At 38.1% G+C, this 15,268-nt stretch overlaps 1 protein-coding gene across 3 annotated transcripts; it reads left to right on the top strand.

Moving 5' to 3' along the window:
* Positions 1-1,289: 1,289 nt before the first annotated feature.
* lace (serine palmitoyltransferase long chain base subunit) lies at positions 1,290-15,267 on the top strand. 3 transcript variants are annotated; one of them, XM_073083120.1, is made up of 9 exons: positions 1,290-1,485; positions 5,153-5,347; positions 10,151-10,305; positions 10,821-11,025; positions 11,786-12,013; positions 12,705-12,936; positions 13,595-13,769; positions 14,333-14,503; positions 14,999-15,267. In XM_073083120.1, exons 1-9 carry the CDS (start codon positions 1,327-1,329, stop codon positions 15,102-15,104), a joined length of 1,626 nt encoding a protein of 541 aa, XP_072939221.1. In that variant the 5' UTR covers positions 1,290-1,326; the 3' UTR covers positions 15,105-15,267. The 3 variants fall into 3 exon arrangements, with proteins under 3 accessions (XP_072939221.1, XP_072939223.1, XP_072939222.1); XM_073083122.1 differs by lacking the exon at positions 1,290-1,485 and adding an exon at positions 4,095-4,235; XM_073083121.1 differs by lacking the exon at positions 1,290-1,485 and adding an exon at positions 4,569-4,726.
* Position 15,268: the final 1 nt, after the last annotated feature.

Genomic DNA, 15,268 nt, shown 5'->3' on the forward strand with positions numbered 1-15,268 from the left:
GCATCGAAACAATTTACATTTTTATTATAAAAAGTTATTTTGTATAGTACTTTTTATTATTTTTCAAATATACATATAATGAAAAGTAATATTATCGCTTGCATTTGCTACTATACTTCGAGTTTCTAAATCGAGTTCTAAATCTAAATTATTTATTACACATTTTTATAAGAATAAAAAGGATTTTTGAATCGATTTATATCTCTGCGCTGTTTACGACCGTAATGTTGCTACAATATTAAAATTATCTAGCTTTTATTCTTCCGTAAGTTTACACCTTACGATTACGAAAAAGTAAACGCCTCTATTATAATAACAATATTATTTATTTTCAGATCACATAGGATCTGCGTATGTAATATAATATATAAAAATTGAAACACTTTATCTGTACTGGGAAAATTGAAAAAATTCAGGCGTGCAAATGACCATAGATAGTAGAACATCACTGTTTTACGTTTTTACATGATTAGGACACATTCACATTAGGACGGCCTACAGTTTTACCATTCGCCAACTGATAAGTTTTGCTAATGTTATTGTAATGACAATCGATCTGTCGGACTTCGTGTAGACATATCCCACTCTTGTTACATAACGTGAAAATCTGTCAGTCTGCGAATTCTCTGGCCGACCTAATGTGGCTTGGCGTTATCATTTCACGCACTAATAATAGAATGCGAATAGACTACTTGACTTACATCAAAGTAATAATATACTTAATGCAAAGTTTATATCTTAAAATTATTGGAGTAAGCAAAGTAAATATCTCGATATTCATTCATAAAAGTAAAGAGTGGCTGTAGGAATTCACTTTTTTTTCTTTATATTACTAAAATTTAAAAAATGGCTCTGAGATATTTGTGAAATAGTTAGTATCAAAGAGTATAGTAACCCTGTGTGCGACGTCAGCTAAGATCCTAATCTTTTCTGGGGTTGATTACAAATGCTCATAAACGGCAAACCACCCATACTATCAAGTGGGCTGCAAATTCCTTTGCTACTTTGGTAAAAAAAATATACATACGTAGTGATTAAATGAGAACAACTCGTTCAAATCGTTCCAATGTGAACACTGTTATTTAAATATGTCAGAATTGCCGACATTTCCGACATTCGACAAACACACTTTAATTATCGTTCGACGGTAAATCAAGCCGATATAATGTGTAATTACCCTTACACGTCTACTGTCACACTGGTGTCACTGTCACTTTCCATATTCATAGACTACATGTAGCATTGTAGAATATAGATTAAAAAATACTTTGGTAGAAAATCCACTTTTGAGCGTTTGACTTTGACTAATGCTGACACTCCACAAGGATGGCGACCGCCGAAGCAAACAGTTATGTTATTTTAAACAAAACAAACTCTTCAGAAAATGAGTTAAAATGTAATGGAAAAGAGAAATTACTCAATGGGAAAGTGAGCCAACATACTAACGGCTTCCTAAATTCAGCACAATCAAACAATGGAGTTATCGTGAGTAGATATTCATTTATTTTTGTAACCTATTAATATTGTAAATGGTGCGTTTCATAAGGCTAGAACGCTTTCGCCGGCCAAATCTCGCCGCTACACAGTCCACGCGCCTGGCTTCGAGTAGCAGAGTCCCAGGAGACAGACGGCAGAGATCACTGCAACATTAATATCGCTATAGTCTGACGGAGGCTCCTTGCTGCTTGGACTCGTTAAACTAGGTAGGTATTAATAATTAACAACTGCCAATAATATTCTATTCATAATGGCGTTACTAAGATTTTTATTGATTAAATAAAATATATTTAATTGTTATATTTACATTGAATACAATTTGTGTAATATGGCAGTAACTTCAGCATTATCCTAACTGTGGGCACTCTGAAACAGAGATACAAAATACAAATAAAAAATATGGACAGTTCTAACTCCATAACAAATATGACATAACATATATAATACATTTGTACAGTTCAACATGGTCTTAAAGACAATGACACATTTATAAACAGTAGGTATACAAAATCATGTTGTGTTGTCACATATTTATATCTTTAATTTAATGCTACAGTGCGAACAGGTGCCATGCCTGACATAATATTATACAAAAAAATATGGTTTTGTCTGCCACACACACTGGTTGTTTGCGGATATAAATGGGGCCTTATTGGGATGTCTATGAAAATTTAACATATTTAAAATTATGTAGATTGATTTAAATATGTAATCAATGTGTTGAGAAGTGTATTGCCTACCTATTATATACAACCATCACAAGATTCTCTCACTAGCGTACACTAGTAGCCTATGCTGGCTATTAGTGCACGCTAGTGAGAGTTGATAGTTATTTAGCTATCTGAATATGAAATCCTTAAAATTTAAATTACAGTCATTTATCAAGATATCTAAGAATTAGTTAATTATAGCTTAGTATAAAATCTATGAAAGTTGTATCTCTGTAAAATGAACCTTTTTGTTTATTTAGTCATTTATTATTTCCTAGAATTTTTTTCCTCATAAGTGACACTATCCAATAATATACAACAATATCTGTGTACTTTCCTGGCTAGGGAAACAAATTTATAAAATATTATTATTTTTTGATAAAAACTAGTTATGCAGTTTTAGTTTTAATCAAAATTGGCCTATACCTCCTTTTTGATATTCCTTGTAGATTTAGTGTTGGCTATTCAGGCACATTTGAAGAAAATGCCCCGGACCACCCATAGTCTGCAGCTTTTTGGAATATAGTTGCTTGTATCTTAACAATTTAAAAAAAATTATGTGATAGATGCAATAAATCTGTAACATAGTATATAATCAAATCTTTATATCGCCGTGTAAGAGTCAGATGAATGTATCTACATTTTGTCAATTTTACAGGAGAGCAAAAATAGTCTGACAATTCACCACTTCAAACTTTGCCAACAACTTTTGCAATATTACATTACAATGGTTCATAATTGAGATTGATTAAGTAATGATATTGTGAACAAAGAACATTCTATGATTAAAAACGTATTTTTTGCAAATATGTACATTGTTTTTTAGGTCTAACAGTTAACATGATAAAACTAATTTAACGGTACTCATAATATGTTATTCTGGTTCAACTGAAAGTGGGTCTTCTGTTATTCCTTTTTTTGTAACTTGTGAAATATTGAATATAGCGTTACGTAATTTTGCCATTTCATAAAGGGCAACATTGTGAACCGTTTTGTGAAAATAAAAAGATGTTTGATTTTTTGTAGATACGTTCATCTGACTCTAACACCGCGATATGGTATAAGAGTTTTGGGTCCAAATAACAACAGATATATTTAGTAATAGATTAAACAAGGGCCAGATAAATGTGATATTGATTGGGCATGAAGTCTACCTGTTCTTAAGAGTAGTATAAAGGCATAGCCACCACCACAACTATAGGCAACTACAAATCTAACAATGAACTTCACAAAATATTTATAATTTTGAATTGACACTTTTCTTACTTGTGAGAAAAGTCATAGTTTAGTAAAGACTCATAAATATGAATAATAAGTAATAATAGAAAATATAATAATAAATCATGTATCTAATGCTTAATAATTCAAAACAGGCCAGGAAGCAGATAAAAGCGATAAGGTGGAGCATAAAATGCATTGTTCATGTGTATATGACAATAAATTTTTATGTGGACTATAAAATATTGCAATGCATTGAAGTATTGCACTGTGTATTTATTTGCCAGTAGGTAGGTAATAAGCAAGTTCCTATTTAATAATTTTATATTAATCAGTTTGTATCTAAATCTTCCACGATTTTTTTAGGTATTACTTGTATTAATAATATTGTTTATTTAAAGCTACTATTGACAGGCATATAATTATATAGATAGTAGAGCTATAGTGACAGATCACCTGTGCACAGGTTTTACAACCATATATCTAATCATTGCACAGTACAGCTGTTGTGTCTGTAGTTGCAACAAGTAAATCTGTAGTTCTGTACCAATTCATTGTCTCCTTGATTGCGAGCGCGATGTGACCGCTGACCGCGGCGCCAACTCGTGGACGGTGCAATTGTCAGAATCAGATTAATGAACCTTGACATACTCGCCTAATCAACTATATTGCTCTTTTTCTTATAGATTGCCTGCCTTTGATATGATAGTGAGTTTCGTAACGGAAATCCAAGAACGTATGACAATATGGTTCGAGCAGGAACCTCATTAAGAGCAAGCTAAACTACACCCAATGATTTGGACTTAGTCAGTAGGTGTACAATTTAAATGATTACAATGTTCCGCATTGCGCTCATGATCAAGGCGAAATGTCACAAGGAATACTCCCTACTAGGGTTGGCGATATATTTTATAATGTTATGTAACCTAAAAATGTATAAGAATTAAAAATCCAAAACATAAATCTCTATTTATATACACCTTATGACTTTTACATAACGTAATTTACGTATAGATTACAATTCCATGCTTCAAGCTACTTAGGAGTTCATATTCGATATCCTTATGTATTTCAAGTACATATATATTATATATATTTGTTGATATCATCCTGTTATTGTTGAAGTATTTTCCTTTTGACGTGCGTCTAGCCCACCTTCCTTATTTGTTTCCCCTGCATTGTGCAATATTACTAAACCGATAGTTATTATAAGGCAAACCCCACTCCGGTCAAGACCACTTTTGAAGAGTTCAGACGCTTGTTAGTTAATTTTTTGTGGCCACGCAAACGGACTCCTAGAAGTATGTACTTATAAGTTTATTATTTAACGCAAATACATATATGTTTTCTACCAGAAGGACCGAAAGGCCCCTCTTTATTTTCTTGTGGATGTCTTAGGCGACGACTAAGAAATTAACCGTAGAAGAGGGGCAGCTATTTCCTGTTTACTTATTTGTCTAATGCGAGCAACAGCTATCAAATTGAACGAGAAGAATATGGCATTAAAATGTTGTTCATTATTTTTTTCCTAACATTGATGTAGCAAACGGGGATGTAATCCACGTGATGGTAAGTATGTCACCAGCTCCATATAGGTACAACCAGTTCTACCTGGAGCCTATAGAAATAACCCTTACATGTTAACGCAAGAACTTCCCTGGTCTAACCTTTAGTAAGGATACAAATGAGTATTGGAAATTTAAGTTTAGTATTGTAAATGTTTGCAGAGGATGTCGACGGACGGGCAGCAGGGCGTGCCGTGGATGGACTGGTCGCAGCACGACACATTTCCGGGCTCGTTCGAGAAGTGCTCGCTGCTGACGGCGGTGCTCACGCACGCCGGCCTCTACATCCTCATGTTCCTCGGCTTCGTCAACCAACTGTTCTTCAAGCCGAAGGTCGCCACCGAGAGGAATCGGGAGGTACCAAACAACATTATATCTTACTTAATGGATATTAAGTTAACGTCTGTAATCAGTCAAATAAAACCTCTGTAACTAGACAAAAAGTTTATAACCGGATAAATAAAAAGTTATCAAATTCATTGTATAATAATAAAACGAATACCTGTAAATAACTGTTTTTAATCCGACTGATCTAAAACATAATAATTTGTAGTTTATTTAATTTAGATTTTCTTTTACAAAAATAATTAATTAATTCGTAAATATGTTTGTTATTCCCTATAAATGCCAATCAAATTATGCTCTACTATTCATATAGAGGTAAGTTTTTGAATTCATCAAAGTACAACTAGATGCAAAATAATAACAGATTTCCCGAGTGGTCACGGTCACGGCTCGTTTGTTCAGCGTTATTGTACTCGTACAGTGAGATTCGGTTGGTTAGCCATTTAATGCAAAAATTGTAAATTTTTCAATAATATTTTATACAAAGTAATAATACACTGCACGTGCAAACTTTGGTAAACTGCGTTTGAAAGAAATCGCTCAATTTCACCCACATGACATGTTTGACGGTCCCCCTTATTCGAACGTCACCATGCTGTTCTATTACAGTTAGGATTCGGCCACAAAATAAGTTTTTATTTTGTGATTCGGCTGAAACCCATCGCTAAACGTGCATGCATGATACCGCTAAACTGCTCGGGCTTATTATATTAGTTATAAAGTCATAATGTTATAATGTCGTATTAATTTCCTTGTAATACGTATGTTGGTATATGTTATTTTCCTGTGCGTAGTATTATATCTCAGGGGGCGGTTTTAACGCACACAATATATAGAATTATACATATTTAAACTATCCAATGTTTCCACTGTATCCTACTTAAGACGACTCTCTCGACAATACAAGATATTAAATTTCTGTGTATCGAAAAATTATCGCATATTTTTATGTGCCTTTATAATTGCACTGTACAGCTAATAAAATTCTCAATGCATTATAATACGGTAAAATAAAAGTACTTATTATTTTGGATAAACACGTACCTAATATTTTGTCACAGGGACTTTGTCAAGAAAACCTGGGAATAGTAAATGTGTATGATTACGAAATCACTTATTTGGTCAAAATCATCGTATTTGGTCACCATAAATAATTCGTTTTTCGTCAATGAAAGAACGTTGTGCTGCACCCGTACCGGCCTACGCCGGCCTTATCGGATGTTTACTGCTTAATTATTAAAGCGATCAAAAGATTTGAAATGTTAACATAGAATGTCGGATTCTGTAAAACGTGATGCTTTTAATCTGATAGGATTATGGTATTACTCGATGTTATCCGCGTCAACGTTGTCGACAATCGTATCGCGTATTGTCTCCTGGGATGAGAATATCATCCCCGAGGTCGACACATAGTATCGCAAAAAGCAACCAATAGTTCACATACTTCTATGACAGGCCGGTAAATGTTTAAGTGTTAGAAATGCGCTGCGTCTGCGCATAGTTTCTCTTTCATGCTTGCCTAATTAGAAAGAGCAATAGTGCGTGACAATGCGCTATTGACTGTTTAGCTGTAGTACTCTTGTAACATTTGCGAGTATTGTTCTTAAGTTTAATATTGTGGAGAGTATTTTTCCAGAAACATTTCTCAGTGTACATTACACGTAGCAACAGAACCTTGCCGGTATAATTACGAGTAAACGTTTCGGGTAATTATCGCCATGTTAACAGCGGCTGAGCGCTGTTGTTGCTCGTTACACCTGCTGCAGCGAGTGTTACGAAACGTTCTCTTGTACTACATTGTATCGTCATCGCCCATTCGTTTTGCTAATAGATTTATTTTGAGGAAATATTTTGCGACGTATTACCACATTACTGTCAGGAATGTTATGATAAATTGGCTTGTAAATATTATTAGCACGCTGTTTTGTCCTTTGTTTAAATTGTAAGCATTTATATTATGATGATAATTATTTTAAGAAACACGCGATAATGAAATCCAAATAGTCTCGTCGGTTTATTGTATTTAAAATATATAATATATGTTTCATATGAATTGAAGTTGCACACGTGCAATTACTTGAAAGTAAATGGTGCTGCCGCCCGTAAATTATGAATTTATATGAGGCGGCTGCTTGAGATCTAAAGAACTGAAAATTTTACTTAAAGAGCGCTGAAACTGAGTGATCATGGGAACAAATTTTCAATAATTGCTCTTTTTTATTAACATATTTATACTCTGATTAGTATGTTAAAAATGTATTTAGTATGATAACTTCAATTTTAAACGAAAAGAAATTGCTTTCCAAACAATTCCGCAAATATATTAATGAATGACCTTCCGCGAACATGTGGCCATTCGGGCAGTTGGTCACATGCACACATACACACCGCAATATCATATCCACAACGATTAGATAGCCAAAGTATATTATGTATATTTATTTACTACCGAACCGAATTATAATATTAATTGTGTATACTATTATATTTGCGTAGGATGGGTAGTTGACCTAAGTCTTAATGTTTAAACATGATTTTAATTCCTTAATTAAATTTTCGCGACTCAAAAATAGTGATACAAGTTAATATAGGCCAGAAAATCATAACTTTAATGTAGTCATACAATTTGCTATAGAGGTGTATTTTTTTCAAAATGAACTCGTTCGATTCCCGGCTAAGGAAAATGATATTTTAAAAAACGAATGATGTAGTTTTAGTTTTTATCAAATCGGCCTCGTAACTCCTTTCAGCATTATTCGCTAATCCTTATAGTTTCCAATTTGGCCCTGAAGGCCTATTTGAAAAATTCACCCTGTATGATGTATTATATATTAAAATTAGATAGATAGATAGATATATTCTTTATTGCACACTTCAGTAGATCATTACAATAATACACAATTATGTAGGTTAATCGTATGCAATAGGCGGCCTTATCGCGAAGCAGCGATCTCTTCCAGACAACCTATGCATGGAAAAGGTAAGGAGGATAGTAAGGAAAGTGGAAAGTGTGTGTGAAGTTAGAGAAGGAATATGAAACATAATATAGTTAATATATCGCTGAATTGTTTAATGATTTTCGAATCAAATTTCGAATCGTTATGAGTGTTTACTCATAACGAAATTCGGGGTTATCAAACTCCGTTATGTACATGATTAATATTTTATATGTGCAGTAGAATTGAATCTTCATCAATTCACTGTACTCGACGGAAGGCTGGAACCAATGTTGTGAATTATCAACGTGGCAAGAAGCCCTCGCTCAGTCTGCTCTCTGCAGCGGATTATTTATATTTTCTTAGCAAGTAGTTGAATGAAACTTCGATTTAACCTTTTTGGGCATTGCAAGCAACTTTGTTTAAAATAACAAACTGCTTGCTATTATCGTTATTTGACCATTTACCCGTAGTAAAATGATTCCGTTTTAGCTGATTATCATCATGGAAGATCTACCAGTTGTTTCCAATATTCGAACGACTTATTCTAGTTGAAACATTTGTATAATTTCATAATAATACTGCTAAAATTACCTGAATATATCAAATAAAAAGATTGATTTCCTATCTCTTATTTATCATTAAAGGATTAAGATTTTAAGTGAATACACGTGGAGTATATTGACTACGCATTACTTTTTTGTTAGGATTTTTTAAGTTATTTCTTATTAAATATTATTTAATTATTAAATTGAACCGAGGAACTTGAAATTGATGTATTAACGACGTCCATCTTAAAGAATATTGGCTGAAAGGAGTGATGGCCGAGACTGGCGGTCATTTTCCTCTTGGCTGTAACGCAAATAGCCTGCCAGTGAGCGCACAGTCCGCGCCGATAAGGAGTGGCGTGACTGCCCACTGACTCACCGCTACTTTATGTGGAAGTGCACTTAAAGTCGACCGACGTTGCCATGAATTATGTATTGCAATTAATTCATTCATATCATGAGCTAATTTTTAACGGTACTTATAGATTACAATAAAGCAAGGATTGGTTTAATTTCATAAGTTATTGCAAGATTTATAAGACTTATAACTAAGAATAATAATTCTGTGTATAGGTATTAATTATTTTTGTCTTCAAGGAGAAGGAAATGTAAACAAATGCAATGCATGTATGTAGCGATACAATCTATGCACAGTTATATTTGGTCATTCGGCAAGAATGTATAAATGTGTCTATCTAATCTTGCTATCGAATGTCTGAGTCGTTATCGCCCCCACGGTTTCCTCCTTGCATTCCACATAGATAGATAGATAGATAGATAGATAGATATTCTTTATTGCACACTTCAACAGAACATAACAATGATATACAATTATATAGTTAATATATTACACATATTATATATAAACCTAAAATAGCCAATATGCGTTCATGAATTTGAATGTTTCCCACCTTATGGTAGCCTGAAGCCACATGTGTTAGATATATGTAACACCAGTGTCAAGAAGGATGATTAAGTTACCATGCTGTGGGATATTTTTAAGAAGTAAATTAAGAAATTAATGCAATGATTCATTTAATTACATTACCTTATTATTATTATTACAAGAGCATGCTTACATGCTTACTTATAAATAAAACAAGTAAAACTCTCCTAAAAAATTTGATTCAACTAAATATTTTAAAAGACAGTAGAATTCCAGTCTTAACTGCTGTAGTACCACAAAAACTACTGTCTCGTTATAGCAGAGCTCATGCTCCCGTGTTCTGGTAAGAGATGCCATATTTTGAAATTTCATGAGGTTCATTTTGCCACTTCTGTAACATGAAGAGTTGACCTATAAGATAATATGTAGTTGTCGTTGTTTGCAGGGCTACGCGCCGCTGTACAACCCGTTCGAGCAGTTCTACTCGCGGTACGTGTACCGGCGCGTGCGGCACTGCTTCAACCGGCCCATCTGCTCCGCGCCCGGCGCCGAGCTCACGCTCAAGGAGCGCTACACAGATGACTACAACTGGTCTTTCCGGTAAATGTTGTTGAATACTTGTAATTGGTGGTGTAAAGTGGGTTTTAGGTTATCAATTCGTTGCCTTTCAGAATGAGAAGAATTAAGCCATAGATAGCGCTTTACATAACTTCTGAGATTTTTTTAAATCTGTAAAACATACAGGTTTCCTTACATTTCCTTTTACCGTTAAAGCAAGTGACAATAAATTCCTAATTCAGAAAGACTTTCAATAAAAGATTGAAGTAAAGCTTAGAAATGTTATTTGTCAAATCAAAGTCTTCAGATTCTTCTACTCGTTACGAGCTGTCCTCTCGTTGTTACTGCATTATACTTCTACCACTACATAACTCTTTGAAATCCTGTATCCTGTTGTGCCATTCTTAATTCATCATTTAATGTATGCAGTATTATTAGGTGCACTATACCTTTCATAATTACAACATCATTCAACTTATAACTTTCAAATAAAAATATTGGTTCAATGAAATTGTACAGATATATTAACGATGTCGGGTGATCGGGTGTGGTTGCAGGTTCACGGGCACGGAGAAGCGGTGCATCAACCTGGGCTCGTACAACTACCTGGGGTTCGCGGAGGCGGCGGGCCCGCGCGCGGCCGCGGCGGCGGCGGCGCTGCGCGCGTACGGCGCCGCGCTCGCCGCCCCGCGCGCAGAGCTCGGCACCACGCCGCTGCACCTCGAGCTCGAGCGGACCACCGCTGAGTTCCTTGGCGTTGAGGTATGATGCTGTGTTCCTGCAATTATCACGCAGTTATCTGAAAATAATTTGTTTGGTTATTTGTACATGTGTACGTAGATGTCGGATAGTATAGAGTCTATACTCTATACTATAGACGAATGTCAAATAAACATTCGTGCCAAGATCTTAATCGGAATCCATCTGCAGCTATACAGGTAATCTCCGTTTAAGTATGTTCGTTGTAAATACAGAATAGTACTTGAATATACGTGTTGCTACTTGTTTTTCATATATTGTATAGATTTCATTTATAAGAATGAAATGGCTAACGAGCTTGCATTCTACCTAATGATAAGTATTCGCATTTGTGATAAAATCCGTATAAAATTAGGGTCCTACTTAAAGTTAATCAGATGAATATTAAGATGTCGACTTATATGTCACCTGTACTCTTCCACTCGGTGGCGGACTAAGGCCGTCGAAGGCCCGGGGTGCAAAATTGAATGAAGTACCCGGGGTAAATAGTTCGCCTATGATTCATTGATTGTTTTTTTTTCTCGTTCACTCATACACATTTCATAGATTGTTTGGTTCTAACAACCCTTTTTTTAGCAACTGTGTTTGGAGGTCCTCCAGGAGTGGAGAGCCCGAAGCGGACCGCCCCCCTTAAGCCGCTAGAGCTTCCACTAAAACATAACAATTACTTGTAGATGTGGCGGTACTTTCTTTCCAGTCGAACCCTACTGGTTTTACCATCTTTCGAATGTAATATGAATAGAATATTATTGTGTGCCTGCAGTCGGCGATAGTGTTCGGCATGGGGTTCGCGACCAACTCGCTGGTGCTGCCGGGGCTGCTGGGGCCGGGCGCGCTGGTGCTGAGCGACGAGAACAACCACGCGTCGCTGATCCTCGGGCTGCGGCTGGCGCGCGTGGCCGTGCGCGTGTTCCGCCACAACGACCTGCGCCAGCTCGAGCGGCTCGCGCGCGACGCCATCGCCGAGGGCACCTGGCAGAAGATTGTTGTTGTGAGTCTCGCTTTTAACTATTTAAACGCGACTATTTACAGATTTATTTGCTATGTATTTGAGTATTTTGTCGACGATTTTTGACTTATTTCAAACCATAAAACAATAACTGGGCATAATATTATTTAAATTACCTTGCAATGCCCCTTAACTATAATATAACTTCCGATAAAACTATTTTAATACTGTAGTGGAAACAAACAAGCATACAGTGCATTTAATAGTATGGAAAAGTCGTCAATGGAAATATATGAATAAGCCTTAATAGAGCGATGATGGCGACGGCGAAGCCGACTAAGTCTGCAAGCTTTATATAAATGACTACGATAAACCACATCACGCCCACTAAACTAGAACACATCAGCACTTGATACTTTCTATAAATCGACTCGCATGAATCGGTCCGTTAGCGTTGCCTTCAGAGTCGAACCACGATTAGCGAAAAGTCCGTACCAAACTTCTAGTCCGCTCTGAATATAAAAGTGAGTCGCGTCGTAACAGCAAATTGTAGATATTAGCGGGACGAAGACAGCGCGGGATCCGCCCGGCATCCGTCCGCGGTTACATAGCTGCGTTAGTGTGCCCTTATGTTATGGAGTATATGTTAACTAAACCTGCGTGCAACAACTTCAGAGCGGACTAGAAGCTTAGCGGGGACGATACCATAACGTGTCCGGTGTGTCCCCCGCAGGTGGTGGAGGGCGTGTACAGCATGGAGGGCTCGATCGTGCCGCTGCGCGCGCTGGTGGCGCTGAAGCGGCGGCTGGGCCTGCAGCTGTACCTGGACGAGGCGCACTCGGTGGGGGCGCTGGGCGCGCGCGGCCGCGGCGTGTGCGACCACGCCGGCGTCGACCCGCGCGACGTCGACGTGCTCATGGGCACCTTCACCAAGAGCTTCGGCGCTGCGGGCGGATACATCGCCGGTTGGTGATGCGTGTGTTTACTTTGTTGCGTCTCTATTTCGCACATATTAATGTTGATTTAATTTAGTTTATAAATTTAAGTAAAGCACTGGTTTATATTTATATTATTGCATTAGAAGATGAGCATACACCCTACTTGGTGGTAAGTGGTTACTGCTGCTCATGGTTTTTTGTAATCAACATAGATTCCTACCTGTGATCGGCCACTGATGCGCCGCTACCCTTGAGAACTAACTTGGAACGCCTCGAGACAATATATCTTCCTTACCCCACCCTTAAAACCAAAACACATCAGAGCTTAACACTGCTGCTAATATATTAGAATCGGTGAGGTAGTACTGCCGCCGGTGTCGAACCACAAAGTGTTCCTCTCAGAATGTGAAGGATTAGGCCATAGTCCACCGCGCTGGCCAAGTGCGTATTGGTAGACTTCACATACCTTTGAGACTTTTTTTTTATAAATCTCAGGTATGCCTCACGATATTTTCCTTCGCCATTTAAGCAAGTGATAATTAATTTCTAATACGCACATAATTTTTGTAAATCAAACTTCCTGGGACTCGAATCTCGGACCTCTCGATCGAGAGGCCGAGTTTCTTAACCACTAGGCTATCACCGGTAGGTATACTATTAGACGATTAATAACGCAAGCGTGCAGGTTCAGCGCGCCTGGTGAAGTGGGTGCAGGCGCACGGGCACGCGCACACGTACGCGCACAGCATGGCGCCGTGCGTGGCCGCGCAGGTGCTGGCCGCCATGCGCGCGCTGGCCGCGCCCGCCGGCCAGGCGCGCGTGCGCCAGCTGCGCGACAACACGCACTACTTCCGACTCAGGTATGATTCGCCACCGGCTGCCAGTCCGCTCTCGAGTTATTCCGAGCGGTGAAAAAAGGTTCTTGTTTCAGGTATGGTTGGTTGGTAATAATTGTCAATATTTTACTGGTTAACTGTATTTATTTTTATTTTAATGTTATTAGTTATAGCTATATAGTTTAATAGTTTAATAGTAATTTTAAGTATGTATATACATTCAACGCATGTTGTGATTACCTGTCATAGTAAGAACAGTTACCCAATAAGATAATAGATATGATTGTACTGTATATGATAGTCACTGCTGTATCTTATGTTGGTAGTCCCGAATAAATAAATAAACTGGTTTTTATTCTAACGACGAATAAATGGTATTAGTAATGGTACAGAATACGCGCTGTATGCGCTACTCCGGTGGCTGCTGGTTACGTACTGACTTTATATTAATAAAACTAATTTAAGGAAAGCGATTGCGCGTCGATTGCAACTGTGCAAAAACGCGTAATCTTAATCATTTAGTTAAATGTTCACGTATTGCGCTTCGTAAGGATGTATTGTTAATGTGTGTCGCGTCGGGCGTGCAGGTTGCGCGAGATGGGCGTGCTGACGTTCGGGCACGCGGACTCGCCCGTGGTGCCGATGCTGGTGTACTCGTTCAGCAAGATGGCCGCCACCGTGGAGCGGCTGACGGCGCGCGGCCTGGCCACCGTCGGCGTTGGCTTCCCCGCCACGCCGCTCAACAAGGCCCGCATCCGGTAACACATATTATTATTTTATATATTTTTGTATGTCGATGTTGAATTAAATAGTGAAAAATAGTAATATGCATGTTGCGCCTTTGAAGTTTTATTCGTCGCATCGAGGTGATATTATCGGCCTGTGCTCTGTTGCGTATCTTGAAAAAGGTATAGGTACAGTTCACTTGTCCCTGTAGTTTCGGGATTAGAATAGGGCTACGGTATCCCCTGCCTGTCGTAAGAGGCGACTAAAAGGGGGCTTCCTGGGTTGCGGGCGGCAAGAGTGGGAGCTCGAACCGTCCAGTAAGCGACCCCGGGAAGGACGGCAGTATGTGTGGTCGCATACCGTCAGTTTTGAGGATATTATATGTTTAGTACAACATACGGTTGTTTAAAACAATATTTTAGGAAATCGTAACTATATCTCTTATGACTATGAAAATGAAGGTGTCGATGCACTGCATTCCATCTCGGAGCTGGAGATCCTCGAGACTGACGGGTGTGTTGTTGCAGGTTCTGCCTGTCGGCGGCGCACACGCGCGAGCAGCTGGACGAGTGTCTGGCCGCCGTCAGCGCCGTCGCCGACGAGCTCGGCCTGCGCTACTCGCGCGCGCGCTAGCCGCCCCGCGCCCGCCCCGCCGCCGCCCCGCCGCCGCCCCGCTGCCGCCGTAACGCCGGTGGAGACGCTGTTGACGTTGACAATTTATTTTATACTACCATATTATTATTTGCCTATCGACCTCTAAAATATGGCATACTTAGAATCACAGTGACTGTAAATCT

The sequence above is a fragment of the Epargyreus clarus genome, unplaced genomic scaffold, assembly GCF_041222505.1.
Source record: "Epargyreus clarus isolate Ecla_fem2 unplaced genomic scaffold, WU_Ecla_fem_2.2 ptg000018l, whole genome shotgun sequence".
NCBI classification, from domain to species: Eukaryota; Metazoa; Arthropoda; class Insecta; order Lepidoptera; family Hesperiidae; genus Epargyreus; species Epargyreus clarus.

Excerpts from the sequence above, each read along its gene's own strand:
- lace (XM_073083120.1), top strand. The coding sequence starts at position 1,327 with ATGGCGACCGCCGAAGCAAACAGTTATGTTATTTTAAACAAAACAAAC. Across the intron at positions 12,937-13,594 it reads TGCGGGCGGATACATCGCCG|GTTCAGCGCGCCTGGTGAAG; the intron begins GTTGGTGATGCG and ends GCAAGCGTGCAG. Across the intron at positions 14,504-14,998 it reads CTCAACAAGGCCCGCATCCG|GTTCTGCCTGTCGGCGGCGC; the intron begins GTAACACATATT and ends GTGTTGTTGCAG.